The sequence below is a fragment of the Vanessa cardui genome, chromosome 21 (assembly GCF_905220365.1).
Source record: "Vanessa cardui chromosome 21, ilVanCard2.1, whole genome shotgun sequence".
Taxonomy (NCBI): Eukaryota; Metazoa; Arthropoda; class Insecta; order Lepidoptera; family Nymphalidae; genus Vanessa; species Vanessa cardui.
Window position 1 is genome coordinate 5824950 of NC_061143.1, and position 20275 is coordinate 5845224.

Consider the following 20275-nt stretch of genomic DNA (forward strand, 5'->3'; position numbering starts at 1 on the left):
GCTTGCAGGTGCGTTGCCGGCCTTGAAATTTATAGTAAATTGCAATAACAATATTCTGATTTTCTTATTTATTACTTTATTCCATATTGTTGGATTATGAAATATATGTAGTAGTATTTTAAATTTAATTTATATAGGTACTCATAATATTTTTTATTAGTTTCGATTTAGTTGTTAGAAACGATACTTATAAGGAATTTAAAACACTGGTATTAAAAATAGCCTTTATTTTTTCTATTACATGACTAATTTGTGTTGATATAGTATAAAAGCTTATTACTACAATATAAAATTACAATTTTGGTGTATAATGGCAGTAATACAATTACCATTTTTAAATTCTATTGTAAATAACACTAGATCGGAATGTTAAAATTTCTTTTGTCACTTATAAAAACAAAAAATAAAACTAATATAATTTAAAGTATTTGGATCGTCCACAGATATCAAATAAGGGTCTAATGATAACCTGCATTCACAATTTACGAACTGAAGTATTTTGACAGGATTGCTATATTTTTAATCATGAACATATGAAAAAAAAAAAATTCCATCAATTACTTTAGCAATTGCTCACAAGATTCAGCTTTACTGTCTAAAAAAATATACCTTGAATGGAATTAAATAGCGTTATTTCAAGCTTTATGATAAAATCAAATAACCGCCGCGTTTTCTATTTAATTTTTACAAATAAAGGGAATATACCTATTATATATAACGTTTATAATAATTTTTACTCTGAGTATAATTAATTTAAAAAAAAAACAATTTTGAAAAGTAATAAATTACCATCGTATTCACGAATATCTTAACAAATAAAAATAATATCCCGCTGAGTTTCTTTCGCCATTTCTACTCAGGTCTGAGGTGTTTTAAATTAAAAAGTAATACTTCTATATTGAATAAAGATATTTAAATTGTATGCGTCATATACGATGACCTACAGATATAAATTTCCAATGAATGAATATTACAATAACAAAGGAATTACTTTGTGCGAACTTAACAAATGAATTTCTAAGCTAAGTTTTGATAGAATCACAAATATTTATACGTTGGAAAGAGTTTTAAGTACCATTATTCAAAAATGTATAAAAAATCAATTAAATAAAAATTATGCAGCCAATATTTCCCGCCGAAAACAATACGTTAAAATGTTTAAATTCAAAACTTAAATTTTATTTTAATTTAATAGAATAATAATGCATTATAATTATGCAAAAAATATATATAAATAATTACAATTCATTAACATTATGGTTATTTTCCGCAATTGCAGCCCTTTTACCAACTATTGTCCTAAGCCCTAACGGACAGAAGCCCTTTATTCTTTTTTTTATTTAAAGTACAATTATTAAACATAAAATCATATATTCGATATAATATTACTATTGCACTGGTGTTAAATATTTTATATGGATTTACAAAATAGCTGAATAATAAATACAATTATATCTAAATATTTAGATATTTTTAGCCTAAATAGTAAAAGTTTCTGTCGTTGACATAAAAAAAAAATTGAAAAACACCTTATGATTACATTATTATCTGTGGCTCGGGAACAGATAACGCAATTGATTTGTGGGGAAGGACCTGACCACCGTTGATGTATAACTCGTCCTTGACTATAACGTCCTCGCCGAGCACTGTGGTGTTCTCCATCCTGACCCATCGGCCCACGACCGATTTCCAGCCAACGATGCACCCGTCGAGCCAGGCGTGTTGGCGTACGCATGCGCCGCGGAGAATAGTACTACGCTTTATACATGCACCTGAATAAACATATTAAATACCTCATTTGCTATTAAGTCCTCCTGTTTGTAGAAAAATAAACATATATACGAGTGAACAAGACATTCGTAGACTATCTACACTAATATTATAAAGAGGAAAACTTTGTTTGTTTGGTTGTAATGAATAGGCTCAAAAACTACTGGACCGATTTTAAAAATTCTTTCACCATTCGAAAGCTAAATTAATCCCGCATAACATAGGCTAAATTTTATTTAAAAAAAAAATAGGGTTCCGTAAGATATTTTGGGTTTTTCGGACAAAAAAGGAAAAAAACAACCAAAAAAGTTGACGTTTTGCGTATGATGCCTAAACTATAAAAGATAGAACTATAAAATGTTCTAACTCCGGTCCTTAGAGGGCATAATCGCCTCCGACCCTAAGAACCTCATCAGATTCGTGGCTGATGTTGGTCTGGCTGAGGTGTTGTGATCACGAATTTGAGTCACAATAGATCCAAGCGCCGGTTGCAGTAATTCTTCAAATGTGACCGTGCCTCAGCAGTAGGGATATTAGAAGACTGATTATGAACCGTTATCTACGCGGGCGAAGCCGCGGGCGACCGCTAGTGTCAAATATAATAATAGATAGTAAATCGATGCATCAAATAAAAATAGGAAACATGGTAAATATCCCGTTTTAAATATCTTTTACCTAAAACCCAATTGATTTTATTTTCCTACAATAATATTATAAACACTAAGCAAAGGTAAAACTAAGGTAAAAGGTAAAAATACACACACCGCATTCTCATCTCTAACTTAATCTGCGTTTGCCTCATAAGTCATAGACAATGACATTGGGCATCTTAAATCTTGGTTAGGTTTAAGATGCCGAGTTTTAGCAGCCAAGGCTGTATGATATATTCAAAACACATTGAACTCCAAACTTAATAGAAAAAATAGTTACATTGGGAAACCGACACCCTATTCTGGCTTTTATAGAACAAAAGAAATCAAGACTATAAATTCCGAACATGTTCTGAGTTGCTATTACGGTTACATAGCATAGCAACTGTCGCTATCAAATATTCGTGGCAGTTGTTGTTTGCATGTTTCCTTGGCGATAAAAAATGACCATCAAAAAATCTAACCACGTCAATGAATCAAAGAAACAAAAAAAAAATTAAGTTAATTTTATAACAAAACAAACTAATGTATGTAACTATATCATATACTGTACCGACAAAATCAATATGTATCGCCCTAAAAACAATACATATGTAAAAATGACTACGATTTTATCAACGATGTTCACGATTTTATCGCACTATTTCATAGAAATGACAAGATATTATTTATCGCTACAACTAAAACAAAATTTAACATATGGCAAAAACAACACGATAACTAAATCGTCCAAGATATTGGTTAGCTAGAACGGATTTAAATGAGACCTATCCTTCAATTGGTTTATCCTATAATAAATAGAACGATTAAAGATTAATGTTTCCGTGAAGTATGTCTTGCATATTTTCGTAATCCATGTTTCTCGTTTTTACTAATCCGTTGTTATCGAAATTCCACAATCGTTTATAAAATCACCGAAAGTTTGGTATAGTACGACACAACTTAGATACAGCATCGGCGATTAATTAAATACTACCGTTTCGGAAAGTAGCTTCTAGCGAGATGAAACGGAAAGAAACTCGCATAGTTGCCCTTTTCAAATAAACAGATTTACAATGCTGTTATTTACAGGAATTAGTGTCCTACGATGGACTATCTATCATTGGCTCACTGATCGTACTTTTCCTCACTGGTTTTCATACTTATGCATTTTTTCTCGATCTTTCAGATACTTTTTATAAAAATTGAAAAGAAACGGATCGATACTCCGAATAAAACTGTGTTCACGTATATTTCCTGCCAAGTAGATGAACAAATGTTCATCTACTTCATCAAAGTTTTTAAATAAATGGTTTTTGACTGAACCTTTTTACACTGGTTGACTGAGATAAAAGTGGTTTCAAGCTGAAAAGAGGAGTCTGGAGTCTGCCTTGACAAACCTAACTTCCATTTTAATTCGAACAACGTAATTAATTTTCGTTTACGTTACTTTAATCCGCAATTATTGTTAAAAAACAAATTATATCTAATATAAACCTTGCAGTCTTTTATATTTTTTTAACATTTTAATAGCAACACTTTCAAAAATATTATATTTGCATGTGCGCTATTCGTAAAATAGATCACATCCGAATTAATTACGCTATCTCATATTATTAAAATTTATTTCTTATGTTAATATGATCTTTACATAAACGTCATAATTTGTAATATCACATGCACTTGCTTTCTTGACGCGAGAATCTATAGCGACGAATGGCGCAATAGGGAGCTTTTTCTATTGGTTGTATAAATCGGCAGTAATCGGTTTTATTGAATTTGCCGATGCTACAGTTGTGTCGTACTATACAAAAATTTTCTTCAATGGTTTTTTCTAAAGTTTATAAAACGAGAGCTCAATTTATCTACTAGATATTGGGCATTATTATTACGGGGCAAAAAACTGATTTTATAATTTCTTGATTTATGGAGTAACAAAATAATAATATTAACAAGTGTTGATATTAGCAACTAAAATAAGGATAATAAGGATCTTTTTTGTATAAGGGATTTTGAACAAAAAATAAGAATATTATACTTATACACAACATAGTGTTGTCTTAAATTTTCGCGATTATTACACATTTAAATAAAACTAGTTATAACGGATTTGAATCGCGTATATTAATTATTTTTGGCATCCCGACGTTTCGAGCACTTTACAGCGTTCGTGGTCACGGGTAGACTCGGGATGCCAAAAATAATTAATATACGCAATTCAAATCCGGTATACCTAGTTTTATTTATACACAACATACCAAGAAATTATTACTTGTAGTAAATTACAAAATTGTATCATTAAAAAAGTATATGACAAAATATTCTAATAAATAATGTTTTTTATTATCTGTGAACCCTTACCATCCTCAATGACGACATTCGGCCCAATTGTAACGTTCGGTCCTATCCGACATCCTTTCCCAATAGTTGCCGTTGGGTCAATAATTACGTTACCCACAACTCCGTCGCCTTCGTGTAACATGTTTGAATTCTTTTGGCGTAAGCTGGTTAAGTAAAGGCACATACCTAATAGAAAACATTGCGCATTAGTAATTAGCTACAATTTTAGATGGCTTAGAGGATAAACAATATGGATCTTATCTAAAGATTGTGGCTACTTTAAAGTTTTGATTTATAGGTATTATCTATTTTATGATTTCTGTGTTGTTGACTCATTTATGATGTAAGGAATTGTTAATATTTATTACAGAGGCGATGTGTATAGGCGGTAGTAGCCCATAAATGATTATTATTGACAGCAATTTCTCTATAACTGACTTTATTTAAAGTTCTTGGAAAGTAATTTCTCTTCATGTTTCAACAAACAAAAATGAATAAATTACTGAATTGCCCTACAAAAAATTACCCATATAGTATATGAGTGATACTAACAGAACTTTACTTAGTACTATTAAATGCATAAATTTATATTACTTATATCTTTTAAGAACTTCTCACAATCAATAATCTTATAAAAAAATTATCTATCTTACCGGTTAGAAAGTCTTTTGGCTGTCCGACATCCATCCAAAATCCTTCTAATTCCATAGCATAAAGCTGACCATCCTTTGCCATAAAAGGAAATACCTCTTTCTCAATTGATGTTGGACGTAACTCAATTCTGTTCAGTATTGATGGATTAAGAATATACATCCCTGAAATTAATATGTGTATGAATATATATACATATTTAGAAGTGATAAAAAAATATATCCATATTATAAATTAATTATTTTGTATCATTCTAATGTAATGCTTATAATTTCAATAATGATTATCAATATTACTTAATATTGTATTTGATGAGATTTTTTTTTAGTAGATATATTGGTTTAGGAGGATTATATGTATAAAATATGCGTAATATAGTCATTGTAAACGCTGACAGAACCATCTGAGATATTATAGATTTAAAATGCAGAGACATAGTGGTTTGCATTGTCTAATAACATATAATAAGCAGTTTGTAGTTTATCTAGTATAGTATTATCCCATTATATTAGCAATGCACCCATGCAAAGCCGGGGTCACTAATATTCTATATATGAAATATTTACTTTAAAGTTTTTATTACTAAGTTTCTTACTAGAAATTATTGATAATTTTGTTTGGTTTACCTGCATTGATTTTATTAGAAATGAATTCCTGTGGTTTCTCAACAAAGTTTTCAATTTCTCCATCGTCCTTGTATACAACTACACCATACTTCGAAGGTTCTTTTACTTTTGTTACTACTATTGTACCTTCCTACAAATGAAATCATATTTTATATTATCTATGTATTGGTTTGGACAATGGGAGTATAAACTATACTACCTTCCAAATTAGTAACTGAATTGTAATTTAAACCAGAACCTAACCATTGACTGGATATGAAGCATATTCTAAAACTGCTGTGTGAAATTCAAATTCGATTCATAAGGTACTGGTTTATAAAATAATTATGCTCATACCAGAAAAATCTGTTTGTATCAGTGACGGTTATAGTATATAAAATTTTGTATTATAAAAGCTACATTTTTAATAAATATGAATAATTATTTAAACTAATATTCAATTAAATTTATTCTAGATCAAGTTTCATAAACACCTTTCCATGGCTCCTGTGAAATTTGGCCAGCTCTTTAAATGGAAAATCACAGATCACATCAGAGTTTAATACAAAGAATGGCTCAGGACTGGCACTGAGCAGTTCACGAGCCAGTGCAAGAGGCCCTGCTGTGCCAAGTGGTTCTGTTTCATGAGAAAAAGTAAGTGATACACCTAATTTCGATACTTGCTCCGTAAGCTCTTTTTCCATATCCTCAGCTCTGTATGAAACAGCGAGAATGACCTGAAAATATGTTTTAAATAAAAATTAATCACAACATTCCCTTGTAATAGAAGTGTTTATTAAGACAATATAGTCAAGGTCATAAAACAATGTAAGAATACGATAGTATAACGAATGAATGTAATACAAATAGTGTAAATAAGAAATATATTTACTTGCGTCACTCCAGCATCCACCAATGCTTCAATTTGATGCATTAATATTGGTTTATTGGCAAATTCCACTAGCGGCTTAGGTCTACTTAAAGTCAATGGTCTAAGACGGGTCCCATAGCCTCCAACGAGTATAAGTGCACGTATCTCCCCCAATTTCTTATCAGAACTACTCATTTTATTGTATTTTATTCTAAATGCTTCACCCAACTTGTTTAAATATGAAAGCGCTGGTACAAATTCAATTAACTACGTTATTATTGTCTATATCATAACTTCATACGTGGCGCGTCTTTATTAATTATTTTTAATACGGTAATAAATAAAATACAAAATACAAAGCTTTACTTCACAGTTCGAGTTCACAGAAATCACAGATAATAAAACGTCAAATCCTAACTTTATTATTTGATAGGTACACGATTGTCGATTGACGTAAAAAACGAAAAGTAAACGTATTAATATTGCACAGATTATTGAAACTTGTCAAAGTATAAAATTCAAGGTTTTTTTACAGATTAAAAGTATAAGTGTAACGTAAAATGTAATTGTGTATGTGTGTGAGTCTTATACATATCTATTAATTTATAAATTAAAATGTATTCAAATAAGACAACATTCTGATAGGAACTAATTTATTTAAACCTTTGTCACTTTAGGAAAAAAAAATTTTTAAATCTTCGAAATATATTTCGATTCTTATAATCGATGTTCATGAATTTTTATGAAATCGAAGTTTATGAATGCTTCGGTATGTTTAAAGTAGTAAAGTAATGCCTATAAATTTCCCACTGCTGGGCTAAGGCCTCCTCTTCCATTAAGGAGAGTGTTTGGAACATATTCCACGACATTGTTCCAATGCAGATTGGTGGAGTGCATATGTGGCAGAATTTCGATGAAATTAGACACGCAGGTTTCCTCACGATGTATTCCTTCAACGCTGAACACTAGATGAATTAAAAATACAAATTAAGCACATATATATAGTAGTGCTTTCCTGGATTTAAACCCGCAATCATCGGTTAGGATGCGCGAGTTCTCACCACTGGGCAGATGGCCCAGCTCATATTCTTCAGTGTTTCGGTATTTCTACATATATTTATTTATAACACCAGTTCAAGACAGTTAATTATTTGATGTGGTTACTATAAAGAAGTTTTTTTTCAAATGGGGGGAAGTACGACTTTAGCAGGGCGATGAGGGTAGAAAAAACATATTAATAAGTATTTTGTCTTAATGATCGGTGTCATCGTTCAAAATACTTCTGTTGCCAAATTTATTTAGGTATACAAGTAGCGAGTTTTTGATTGATAGCACACCTTGGGAATAAAACGATCCTGGCTAGTTCTATTCATATTCTATGTATTTAATTAATTTGACAGAAAAAAATAGAATAGTTGTTTTGTTCGGCGGTTCTTCTCAGATTAGCGTACCTCCTTTTCCGAACCTTTACATTTTTAATTTGACTATCAATAAATAAATGTAATGTTTCCATAGTGGATAAAAGTTAATTTGAGTTTAAAGAAAAGTAAAAGCTGTTTACTAACTATGTTACCGTAAGATTTTATGTATATATAAAAAAAATCGAAGGCATCGATTGATAATCGACTGTAATTGACTTGATGCTTTTCAAGACGATTCGATTATATTGAGCATAACATTGATTCTTAAATGTGATAGAAATAGAATCGACTTGTCCCTAGTCTCTGTCACTTGACAGTGGTTAGTGTGTGCAATTACGTAATGGCTGCTGGTTTGTCAGTGTCACGAAAATCTCTTTAAATTCTCCCTAACTTGTTATACAATGGCCGTACCGGTTCGGATTTTATCTCGCGTCAAAGGTAAACGTATCCTATTTTTTTATATAACACCATAAAAATATTGAATGACAAAACGTGACTTGTTTTTAATTTACTTATTCTTGCCAACGTTTCATTACTTTACCTAACTGATAATAACCTTGTTTAATGATTAATTCATATTTACATTAATAATTGTTATGTTAAATTAAAACTGTTTTGATTAAATGTATGTTAAAACATACTAACAACAAAATTTCATGAACTACCAATGTCATTCTAATTATGTTTAACCTTCGTCTATAAATATATTATTTTTTGACATAACAATAAGATAATCAATTCCATTGGAATTCGATTGATAATTATGTAGAATTAAGTCTTACAATTTCTTTATTAAGATTTTTCTGATTGCATGGCTACTGGATCAATATATTATTGACCTTTGAACAATGACAGATGACAAACTTATCTTTAATGTTTTCATATGTATTGTATGTAGTAGCATTGTATTAGTAAAAAAAATCTTCACATCCATATGTCACACCTTACAGGATTTATAATATAAAAAGGGTGTGGCATATACCCTGAAATTGAATTGTCTTCCTAATACATAAATAATTGAATTTGTTTAAATGTTTAATTTTACACTAAGGTGAAGTAATATAGTTCACATATGCTTAAAACTTTATCTGGTCTGTTTTATTTGAATGAAATACTACATGTATTTTTTATATCTTCAGATGGCTTAAAGCTTGGCAATATAAGATATTCAAGCAGCACACCATATGCCCAGACACGAAAAAACTTGATCCTAACAAGTGATACCAAAGTCATTGTCCAGGGATTCACTGGCAAACAGGGAACTTTCCATAGCCAGCAGGCTCTTGACTATGGAACGAAAATCGTTGGTGGAGTATCACCGAAAAAAGCTGGCACAGAGCACCTCGGCAAGCCAGTTTTTGGTACAGTGAGGGAAGCCAAGGAGAAGACAGGAGCGGAGGCTTCTGTAATTTATGTTCCACCTCCAGGAGCAGCAGCGGCCATTTTAGAGGCCATTGAAGCTGAAATACCACTCATTGTGTGCATCACCGAAGGAGTTCCTCAACATGTAATTTTTTTTAACCTTATATAAATACATTTAATCAACCCAAATTTAACATTTTTATCTGTAATTTTTGTTTGTATCTTCTGACTTTCAATGCCAATATTATTGTTTATATCACCTGCTATTCATTTATAGAAAAAAAAGAAATAGTAATTCAATGACAATGTATTAATAAATATATCTATGAGCTTCATACTGTACATGAACAATGGGCAATTGAACCAATTGCTATTCTTAATTAACTTCTAATCATCATTTATTACAATCTTGCATATATGTCAATATCATTTCTTAATTGACAAATATTATGATGCAAAAAGCTGAAAAGAATTGTAAAGAACATTACTTTACTTTTTAAAATTAGTTTAATATTGTTTTATTGATTGTGTGCTTAGTCTATATAAAGATTTATTATGATCTTCTATGATAAAATATCAGCACTACTTAATATTTAAAATATATTTTTAGGACATGGTCCGTGTCAAGCATGCACTGCTCCGTCAGAACAAGTCACGTCTTGTTGGACCAAACTGCCCAGGTATTATTGCTCCGGAAAAGTGTAAAATTGGTATCATGCCAGCTGCAGTACATAAAAAAGGATGCATTGGAGTTGTTTCTCGATCTGGTACCTTGACCTATGAAGCTTGTCATCAGACTACTGAGGTAAGATTAATAGTTAATGTTGTTTTTATAAATGTAGAGTTTTGATGATAATGTGTTAACAAGACAAGAGGTAGAAGTCAAAATAGTTCTTGCATAAAAACTTCTGTAGTAAGAATACTATCATTAAATCTATATAAAGTCATATACTTCATTAATAAGAGAAGTAGATATGTTTTTAGATATTAAAGTAATTACTGACGTAATTGTTTTGTCTGTTTTAATTTACTTTATCGGAGGCTAATATTTTCTCTATTAGACATTCGGGCAATTAGTTATGTAAGATTCGGTATCCCTTCTCGCGTGAAAGCCGTAAAGACGAGACAGTAAACAAGTATTCAGTCGATACGGTAGTAGCCAAACGTGCCTTTGCATGTAAAGGTTATATAACAAACATTTTTTGCTAACCAAACTCCAATAGTATGAAGCTGACCTTGATCTTATTATTACATAAATTTACGTCGACTATAGTCGAAAAAACGTGAAGTAGCTCAGTAAAAAACATCTTAAATAGCTTGTACAGATTACTGTGATTATGATAAGATATAAATTTAAAATAAATAATGAACGATCGGCACTCAAATATTACTAACATTTAAAAGCAATCAATCTTTTTAAAATCTTAATCAATCAAAATCACAATATACATACTTTATTCAAGCACTTTTGAAACGTTATTTCGGGATTCACGAGTGCCGATTCTACCGAGAAAAACCGGCTAGAAACTCAGTAGTTACTCTTGTACAACATTTGGCATATTTAACTGTTATTTCTTTGCTTTAATTAAAATTAAAAATTCATCAGATAGGTATAATCTTATCTTTTTTTTCTTGTGATACGGTAACATTAATTCACATTGACTCATGATGTATACTAATACCGTGCCGCATAATTAATTAATTTTATATCATAATTCATACTAATGATATTTCTATTTTTTAAATAATTACTTCTGTTATAATTGCAAAAGTTCTTTTACGAAAAAAAAAACACTGAATCCAATCCTTGTTCAAAATAAATTTTGATTCTGCGTTCATTTTTGTCTCCGGACAAAACAATAATTAAATAATAATATATTTAAGTTTTATTTATAAATGTTTGTTTGTATTTTGTTGTTTAACTATTGTATTTAATTGAATAGGCTGGCTTGGGTCAAACTCTCTGCGTTGGTATTGGAGGTGATCCGTTCAACGGCACTGACTTTATCGACTGCTTGGAAGTGTTCCTGAAGGATCCAGACACGAAAGGAATTATCCTCATCGGTGAAATCGGAGGCAATGCTGAGGAACTGGCATCCGATTATTTGACCCAGAACAACACTGTAAGTTGCGTTTGCATAGTTATATATATACTTTTTTTTTATTTTTTTAACTGATTGGGTTCAAATCTGGCAAGCATTGCTAAATTTGCATGTGATGAATTTATCTTAATAATTCATTTTCGGCTCGACGCTAAAGGAAAACCTGCCAAAATCTGTATGAGTTAGATAAAATTCTGACACATGTGGATACAAGCGAACCGAAGCGAACATAAAAGTTGCGTGATGGAAAATCTAACTTGGCTTAATCACTTTTCTTTGGGTTTAAATGTGCCTATTATGTCTTATCAAGTATATTGGCATAACTGCATATTGCAATGAACACAGAAATTTAATTATATTTTTTATACAAACAGCTATATGACTACATTTAATAATTTTTCTTTTTTCTCGAACAGGCAAAGGTAAATAACAATCACAAAACATTGCCAAAGAGGTTTAATATAATATTTTTGTATTCTTAGGTTAGAGTTAACTGTTCGTTCAATAGATACATACATACACTAGTAAACAAATAATAGATATCTACATAACATGTATGAAAGTAACCATATTGAATCGTAATTCATTTTGTGAATCTGATTTTTGCACATATCATTATGTAGATAAATTTGAAGTACTTCGATAATCTAGTGATTCTAGTATGAAGTTATCATTTCATATCACTCCGTTGTAATTTTCATATCCATGCAGGTATCACAGTTAACGCCCAAATTAAAAAGTGGGATGGGCTTGACTCTTATCTTAAGAATCGAGAGGTCCGATTTTCATGCACTTTGTTTTGTGTGAAAGTGTGTATTAGTCATGTTTCGTAGAATATTAGTCCAATTAAGATCTTTAACTAAATAACAAATGCACAGTCTTTAGGCGTATAAAATTCCTATAAAATATTAAAGACAGAATTTCGAAGACTTATGAAAGGTAAAGTTAAAAATGAGTATAATTTTTCGAATTGAAATATTTTTGATCATGACTGACGTTTTAACTACAACCAACATCTTAATATTGCTCTGACCGATCTTTGTATTTGTTTATTCCAGGGACAAAAAGCGAAACCCGTTGTATCATTCATCGCGGGTCTTACGGCACCACCCGGAAGACGTATGGGTCACGCCGGAGCCATTATCTCTGGTGGAAAAGGTGGTGCTATGGACAAAATCAAGGCTTTGGAAAAAGCAAACGTCATTGTCACTCGCTCTCCCGCCAAAATGGGTGTTGAACTTCTCAAAGAGATGAAACGATTAGAAATTGTATAAGTTTAAAAGCGCTATAAATCAACTGGTCCATTTACTTTGTATAGACTTTTAGTAATTATACTGAAATTATTTATTTGTTACCGTTGTTTCAGTTGACGAATTTGCCCTTTGATGTGGTTCAGTCGAGATTTGTGACTCTGATACATTTCTAACTCTCGTAATTACATAATTTAACATTAATCTCAATGTGAAATGCACATAGTAAAAGATGCACTCGGCCATAGATATAAGCATGTCCATGTATGTTAACTCAAGTGATATTGATAATCTGATCAAACATCAACTTCCTAATCTAAGATGTTTTAATATGGATTGTTTTATGTGGCGCTTGGTGTTGTATTTATAAATATATAATGTATACTCTATTATTGCGTAATACCTTTAAAGACCTGTTTCAATTTTATTATTGTGAAATAATAAACAAAAGTATAGATTGGAGGGTTTTATTGAAGAAACTAAAACTATGCAAAACTAATACTATAAGTTTAATATCTTTAAGTCTTCTCGCTTTTATCTTATAGTAGCTAAGTAGCTATTTTTATACGATAATATATTGAATAATATAGAGTAATAATTTCTAAAAACTCTTAAAAAGATATAGTTGCTGCTGTTCAAAAATACAAAAGACAAAATTACCCATGAAAATAATTTCGTTATTTTGAATAACTTGAGAAATCTACAAGTTATGAGATTCTATCTGATACATTAAAATGTTATCAAATATTAGAATACTGCAAAACTTTGCAAATGATATTCTTCTTTTCTGATTGATGTATATGTAGACAATACTATTTGTTAGATAAACCTATGGTTTCAATATTTTGAACAGATTTATAAATAATATCATATATCATCAGATCACAGATATTAAATGCAATCACAGACAAATTATAAGTAGTGAACATTTGGATCACATGTTTATATTTGGAATGTTACAAATTTATAAAATGGTTCAAAATGTTGGTGCATGCATAATTAAATCACACACAGTATTTTGTATTACAAAAAGGAACTATTATTGAAATATGAAGCACTACTTTTGATATCATCAATCATGACATTCTAGTAAAAACCATCTCTCCTTCCCCTGCCACCTCTTCCCCGCCTGTCTCCTCCATTTTTGTCCCTCCGAATTTTCATTGCTTCAAATCTCTCAGCCATTGAAAATAGTTCATCAGGTACTTCTTGATTAGCTTCCTCCAATATCTTAATTAACTCACGAGCATGAGCCCAGTCATTCCTAGTGACAAAGGACAAAGCAATTCCAGTTTTTCCAGCTCTGCCTGTTCTTCCCACTCTGTGGACATATTCCTCAATATGACGTGGGAAGTCCAAGTTTATTACATGAGTCAAATCTTTAATATCAATTCCCCTTGATGCAACATCAGTAGCTACTAAAATATTGACTGTACCATCAACCATTTCCTCTAAAGCAGCTTCACGGTCACTTTGGTCCCTGTCTCCATGTAATGATTGGCATTCTATTCCTTTCATACATAATTCTGTTGTTATATGTGTGGCTGTAGCCTTTTTACCACAAAATATAATAATTTTATCATTTTTATCCATGTTTTGAATAAACTCAAACAGTGCAGCCTCCTTGTCATCTTCATCTACAAACATAATTTGTTGTGTAACTGTATGTACTGCAGCAAGATCTAATGAACCAACATTCACTTGAATGGGATCCTTCATGTAGGACTCAGCAAGCCGGCGCACTCCTGATGGCCAAGTTGCAGATGTCATCACTGTTTGGCGATCAGGTCTCACATCAAACAGTGACTTTCTAATCTGAGGTTCAAATCCCATATCTAACATTCTGTCAGCTTCATCCAAGACAATATATGAGAAATTGATGACATTTAAATGCCTAGCCAGCACAAGATCATTTAACCTCCCAGGAGTTGCAATCACTATGTCTACTCCTTTGGTAACAGTTTTTATTTGTTCTTTTCTATCTCCACCTCCATAAAGGCAGACAGATTTGATTCCTTTGTATTGATATTTAGAAGCTTCTTTCTCAATTTGCAAGGCAAGTTCCCTTGTTGGAGCCAAAATAAGAACAGTTGGGCCTTCTCTTTTTTCCCTTGGGGTGGGTTGACCTTCAATGTGAATTAGAGCTGGTAATAGGAATGCCAAGGTCTTTCCAGTACCCGTTTGAGCAATCCCGATCATATCATCACCTCTAAGCAATATTGGCCAAGCTTGACTTTGAATAGGTGATGGTTGTGAAAAACCTTGTTTATAAATCTCTTCCAAGATCTCAGGGTAGTCATGAAAAGCTTGTTCAAATGTTAATACTGGATTTGGCACAGGTAGTAAGCCTGGCTTCTCATCAAAAGTTCTCTTCACCTGAATGTCATGATTAGCCAGGCGCCAACGGGTTACCTCATCCGGGGTCATATTACTCACCACTGGATCTTCTTTGTAAAAATTTTTAACAATCGGCGCTAAATTATCCCATCTCTCCTTTTGGTGATTATCGTAAAAAGCGTTAAGTTTATTCCAATCGATGACTTCCACACCCTCAGTACTTTGTTTAAAAAAATCATTAGAAGCGGAACTAGCATTGCTGTTGTTAAAATTTTCCCTTGGAGGCGGCTTACGCTCTTCTGTTAATTCGTTTATCATGCTTTCCACTTTTGATATTGCTTCGTCTGTACCAAAAAGTGTGATGTTAGTGTCATTTCCGCTGGAGTCACCGATTTTGATCTTCGCTTCAGACTCAAATTCGAGATCACGTATTTTGCAGCCACCTTTACCAATAACACGTCCGACTTTATTAGAAGGAATCATAATAACTTTTTTGTTACTATTATCCTGACGATAATTACGCCGGTTGTCTCGGTTGTCAGTAGTATCTCCACCACGTGCTCTCCAATTAGAATCATTGCTTTGGCCTCTATAAGCACCTCTAGATCTCGCTCGACCTGAGCTTGAGCTAAATACTCTGGCATTGTAAGTAATTGGTGCCGGTGCTACGGCTACAGGCTCTGATTCTTGCCAATCGTCTTCCCAGTCCGCCATTTTATTGCAAATAATCAATGCAATCAAACTACGCCTTTAAGGTAGATCTACAAATAAGGAATTCCTATTTAGAAGCGAATATTTTCAATTATTTGTCAAAATAATTGGAAACTGTGTATTTATATACCGGCGGATAGTGCACAAATACAAATACTGTCAATCGACCAAAATAATAGTAATTCGAATTTAAACCTTTTCTTGTCAACTTTTTCACAGATAATATTTAATGTAGAAATTTATGCAGGTAAATTCACACTATCAGCACCCCTTTAATTATTCTTAATAATTACTGCAATTTTAATAAAAAAAAAAAACAAATAGTCGTAAGAAGCTAACATTATTAGAATAACATTAATATGGTATTTTTTATTACAACATTGTTTATATTAAAAATAAAACTACGTTTCCTTTAATAAACAATTGGCGTTTTTTTTAAGTATTTTATTTTTAAAATACCCGAAACTCTTTGTAGCGGTTGTGCTTAATTTTATTATTCGTCTTCGACTTTACAAATTCTTATAATCACTGTCACTAAAATTATACTTTACATTATCAATTGTTTTAAAATGTAAGAGAATTTTTAATACTGTATAATATACTTTTCTAAGATTAAAAATATTGTATTTTTACTAGCTGTTTATAAGTTGATTGTTTAAATGGAAAAATTTATTATAGACGTAATATAATTTCCGTAATAGAATAATGGAATAATTGAATACAAAACTTTTAATGTATTCTTGAGTAAATCGAAGAAACCAGTCTGAAGTCTCCAATTAACCACAGACTATAACTAATAAAATACAAACAAGTAAGAAGACAGCCACAGAGTCGGATACAAACGCATAGTTCATTACAATTAGGAATAGGGTAGTGGCAGAATATTCGACAATCGACATTGTTCATTTGCTTGTGTATCGAGCGAGTCAATCTTCGTGAATTACAGAAAGTGTATTCCATCTCGTAAAAATGGAGGTGGAGTTAAAACAAAAATAAAAATCAGATTTACTTTAAGTAACGATTAAAAGTTAAACGATTTCGGCTCATGGATTAAAGGATAATTAGTGGAGTTAAAGTGTTTGCAAAATGCTAGCCTCAAATTAACCCGTTAAACAGTTTCATGGTTTGGGTTGGTTGAATAGTTATTTGAAAAGTACAAAATGAGCAACTGGGCGAGGCGAATGCACCGGCGAGCTGCTACATTAAGCAATGTGGTTACGTCTTGTGGACATCCAAATTCTCTACCATATCCGAGGAGACTTGAAAAAGTGAAGTTCGGTGTTCCCCTGCACGAAGTTTGCAAGGATGACATACCGGGCCCTTTGCTTGTTAGTATCTCGTTTATCTATCCATTATTTTTCAATTAAGTTAGTTTTTACCATTCCGATGTCTAGATCTTCAATGCCTGATTTAATATACCTGTTAAGTTTTTTTCTAATTGCTTAAATTAAAAAAAAAATGTATATAAAAATCTAACTTATATTTTCTAACTTAGTGTAATATATATAGAATATGTAAAAAATGTATAATTTTAATAGGTACTGATATTAAAGCTGAATAAAGAGGCACCGCTGCGGCGCGATGTGTTTCGCGCTCCTGGACATCAAGGAGCCATGAAAAAGCTTATACATTTCTTACAGACTGGACGTCTAGTCAATGTGGATAATTACTCTGTGTATACTATTGCCAGTGTACTCAAGAAGTTTCTTAGGTAAGTTTATTTGTACATTGATTGTTGATAAAATAGGTGATCTAATTTTATTATTAAAAAATCTTAATTGTATTGTAAAAAAACAATAATACAATATTAATTAATTTATTTATTAGTCAGAAAATATTGAATGTCTCATAGGCATAGTGGCTAAATTATAATAGAGTGAGATCCTGAACTCAAACCTCAGGTCAGGTTAATAAATATTGTGTTTTTCTTTCAACACATATGCAATGATGTATATTTTTAGACTCTCATGCCTTGAAAAACACCTAAAATCTTGCACCAGGACTCATTTTGATTATTTCAATTACCATGCCATTAGTTCTAGGAATAAGGAAATATATTGTGTGTGCATCTAAAATCTGAAATATAACACTTTCAACAAATATTTAATATTTTAAGAAATCATTAAATAATATAATGTCTGCTGTTAAAAAAATAAAATACTGTATAAAAACCACTTGCAAGTATCATGGACTCTAAAATATTGTATTTTACTTAATATAAATCTCAACCATTTTTATCCGTGAATAATAGTTGGAGCACTAAAATAAAAAGAGATTTAACATTAACTTTGACCCGTGGCTTAAGTTGCCCATTGGGGGTTGAAGGTTTTCGGTACAGTACATAACCTTCCCAGGGGTTCAAGCGTGCTACCAAAATTCACCCACTTTTTGTTTAATATTATTTAACATTTGTAGGCACATTGTTGGGTAGGTCAGGATTATCATCATAAAAAGTTTATAAACTCATCTTATATTCTTATTATAGTTGTACATGAGCAATTATGTAATGTAAGCGGAATGAAGATGAAAGTAATTCAACAAAATTATGCAACTATATATTATAATTATATACTTTGTGTTACTAATTGATAGCAATTATAATAATGCTAGTTGAGCCAGTGGCTTTATATGTGCATTTATAAAACTACCTATGTCACACAAAACATCATACAACCATTTAACCTCTTCAAGAGGTAAATGAAAAAAGGACCCTATGTCCTTACATGGGGTAACTATTTCTGTACCATATTTCATCTAAATTGGTTCAGTTATCAAGTGATAGATTTTGCATGTACAATATTAGTATAGCTACAAAAATGTTTGGCAAATAAATCTCTGTAAGGGTTGGTTTTACAGTATTATTGCTGTTCTAGGAAAATACCCGGCGGAGTGTTTGGTCGTGAAGGTGAAATGCATCTGTTTACGGCCGTGGAGCTACCTGCAGATCAACAAGTTGATGCTATAAGACGGTGAGTGAATTTATTCTATAGATGATAGATCTGATGTTGAACTAGTACTAATATATAGTAAATTTTTTTATCATTATTACCTAGTATAAATCATAGTCGCTTACTGATGTCTGTCCCTGTGTATGCTTAGATGTTTAAAATGACGTAACGGATTTTGATGTGGTTTTATTAATAAATAGAGTGATTTGTAAGGAAGGTTTTTGTAAATAAACTAATTCTGTAGTATATTTAATATCAGTATTGCACTTGTGCGAAGCCAGTGAAGGGTTGCTAGTTTTCATATATTTTATAATAACATCCGTTTAATGGGGCTACCAAATTCTTTTACTTTACATGTTACAAGATTAGTATGTAAATAAATATGATTTTTTTAGATTTAGTCATAATACAAGTTATTTTTTTAATATAGAAAAAATATCTAGTTGTCAAAACAAATTAACTAAAAATTATAGTAACCATATTTTATTTTTAAAAAAGTTGTCTATTTATTTCAGTAGAGAGACTACAGTAAAGTCTCTATATAGAAGTAAAGCCAAATATATATGGTATATAAGGCCTATGACAGTTTATTACACAATGTAGCCAGTAGTTTTAAACTTGTTTCCTTGATATCTTTATTCTGTGCTCAAAATGTTATCGTTTTTTGTTGAAATTATTACACCTTAAATTTCTAAATTTCTAAATGTTTCTAATTATATATCTACTTTGGTCATAACGCGAAAACTTCAACTTCGTACTAATACAGAAAAGTAATGTATTATTTCCATTTAATAATGATATTTTTCTCTGTATTCCTAAGTCATATTAAGTTACTGGTATAAAAGTGTAAGAAAGAAACATGTGGACATATATATCTTGTACTTATTTAAAGGACATTGTCAATGGAGCCAACTTCATTGTTCACCACAATGGGAGATGGTATTGAACGTCACATCCATTAGACGTTATGGCAAAACAATGCGTGTTTACTTATAAGAATTTCGATGCGGCTCATTATTTCTCGTTGATTGTAATACATGCTTAGACTTATCATATGACATATTCATTTATATTAACGTCTCGTACGTATATACGTACATATATATATATGTGTGATATATATATTTGACGACCTCCATGGTCGAGTGGTATGTACACCGGTTTTAATGGGTACGCCACTCCGAGGTCCCGGGTTCGATTCCCGGCCGAGTCGATGTAGATTACCATTAGTTTTCTATGTTGTCTTGGGTCTGGGTGTTTGTGGTACCGTCGTTACTT

The 20275-nt window shown here is 31.4% G+C and overlaps 4 protein-coding genes across 9 annotated transcripts in view; 2 read left to right on the forward strand and 2 right to left on the reverse strand.

The window, feature by feature from the left end:
- Positions 1–212: 212 nt before the first annotated feature.
- LOC124538824 (mannose-1-phosphate guanyltransferase beta) lies at positions 213–7278 on the reverse strand. The gene is made up of 6 exons (XM_047116033.1): positions 6888–7278; positions 6490–6732; positions 6017–6146; positions 5393–5554; positions 4761–4925; positions 213–1772 (listed from the first exon to the last, which is right to left on the reverse strand). Exons 1-6 carry the CDS (start codon positions 7059–7061, stop codon positions 1537–1539), a joined length of 1110 nt encoding a protein of 369 aa, XP_046971989.1. The 5' UTR covers positions 7062–7278; the 3' UTR covers positions 213–1536.
- A 1294-nt stretch (positions 7279–8572) lies between these two features.
- Positions 8573–13458, forward strand: LOC124538729 (succinate--CoA ligase [ADP/GDP-forming] subunit alpha, mitochondrial). The gene is made up of 5 exons (XM_047115898.1): positions 8573–8725; positions 9427–9794; positions 10260–10454; positions 11593–11772; positions 12810–13458. Exons 1-5 carry the CDS (start codon positions 8689–8691, stop codon positions 13023–13025), a joined length of 996 nt encoding a protein of 331 aa, XP_046971854.1. The 5' UTR covers positions 8573–8688; the 3' UTR covers positions 13026–13458.
- Positions 13453–16272, reverse strand: LOC124538727 (probable ATP-dependent RNA helicase DDX43). The gene has a single exon (XM_047115891.1). The coding sequence runs from the start codon at positions 16050–16052 to the stop codon at positions 14088–14090; it is 1965 nt and encodes a 654-aa protein (XP_046971847.1). The 5' UTR covers positions 16053–16272; the 3' UTR covers positions 13453–14087.
- Positions 16273–16891: 619 nt separating this feature from the next.
- Positions 16892–20275, forward strand: part of LOC124538728 — a 28158-nt gene continuing 24774 nt past the window's right edge. For all 6 annotated transcript variants that reach the window (XM_047115894.1, XM_047115895.1, XM_047115893.1 and 3 more), the window contains exons 1-3: positions 16892–17377; positions 17588–17760; positions 18923–19018. In XM_047115894.1, the coding sequence (XP_046971850.1) occupies positions 17210–17377; positions 17588–17760; positions 18923–19018 (437 nt within the window). In that variant the 5' untranslated portion in view covers positions 16892–17209. The remainder of the gene's footprint in view (positions 17378–17587; positions 17761–18922; positions 19019–20275) is intronic.

What these genes read in the sequence shown, in the direction of transcription:
- LOC124538727 (XM_047115891.1), bottom strand. Translation starts at nt 16,052, where the DNA reads ATGGCGGACTGGGAAGACGATTGGCAAGAATCAGAGCCTGTAGCCGTA.
- LOC124538824 (XM_047116033.1), bottom strand. Translation starts at nt 7,061, where the DNA reads ATGAGTAGTTCTGATAAGAAATTGGGGGAGATACGTGCACTTATACTC. An exon ending in TGGATGCTGGAGTGACGCAA is followed by an intron (nt 6,733 to 6,887) that starts GTAAATATATTT and finishes ACATATTTTCAG; the next exon opens with GTCATTCTCGCTGTTTCATA. An exon ending in TTCTAATAAAATCAATGCAG is followed by an intron (nt 5,555 to 6,016) that starts GTAAACCAAACA and finishes TATTAATTTCAG; the next exon opens with GGATGTATATTCTTAATCCA.
- LOC124538729 (XM_047115898.1), top strand. Translation starts at nt 8,689, where the DNA reads ATGGCCGTACCGGTTCGGATTTTATCTCGCGTCAAAG. An exon ending in CTTGTCATCAGACTACTGAG is followed by an intron (nt 10,455 to 11,592) that starts GTAAGATTAATA and finishes TTAATTGAATAG; the next exon opens with GCTGGCTTGGGTCAAACTCT. An exon ending in ATTTGACCCAGAACAACACT is followed by an intron (nt 11,773 to 12,809) that starts GTAAGTTGCGTT and finishes TGTTTATTCCAG; the next exon opens with GGACAAAAAGCGAAACCCGT.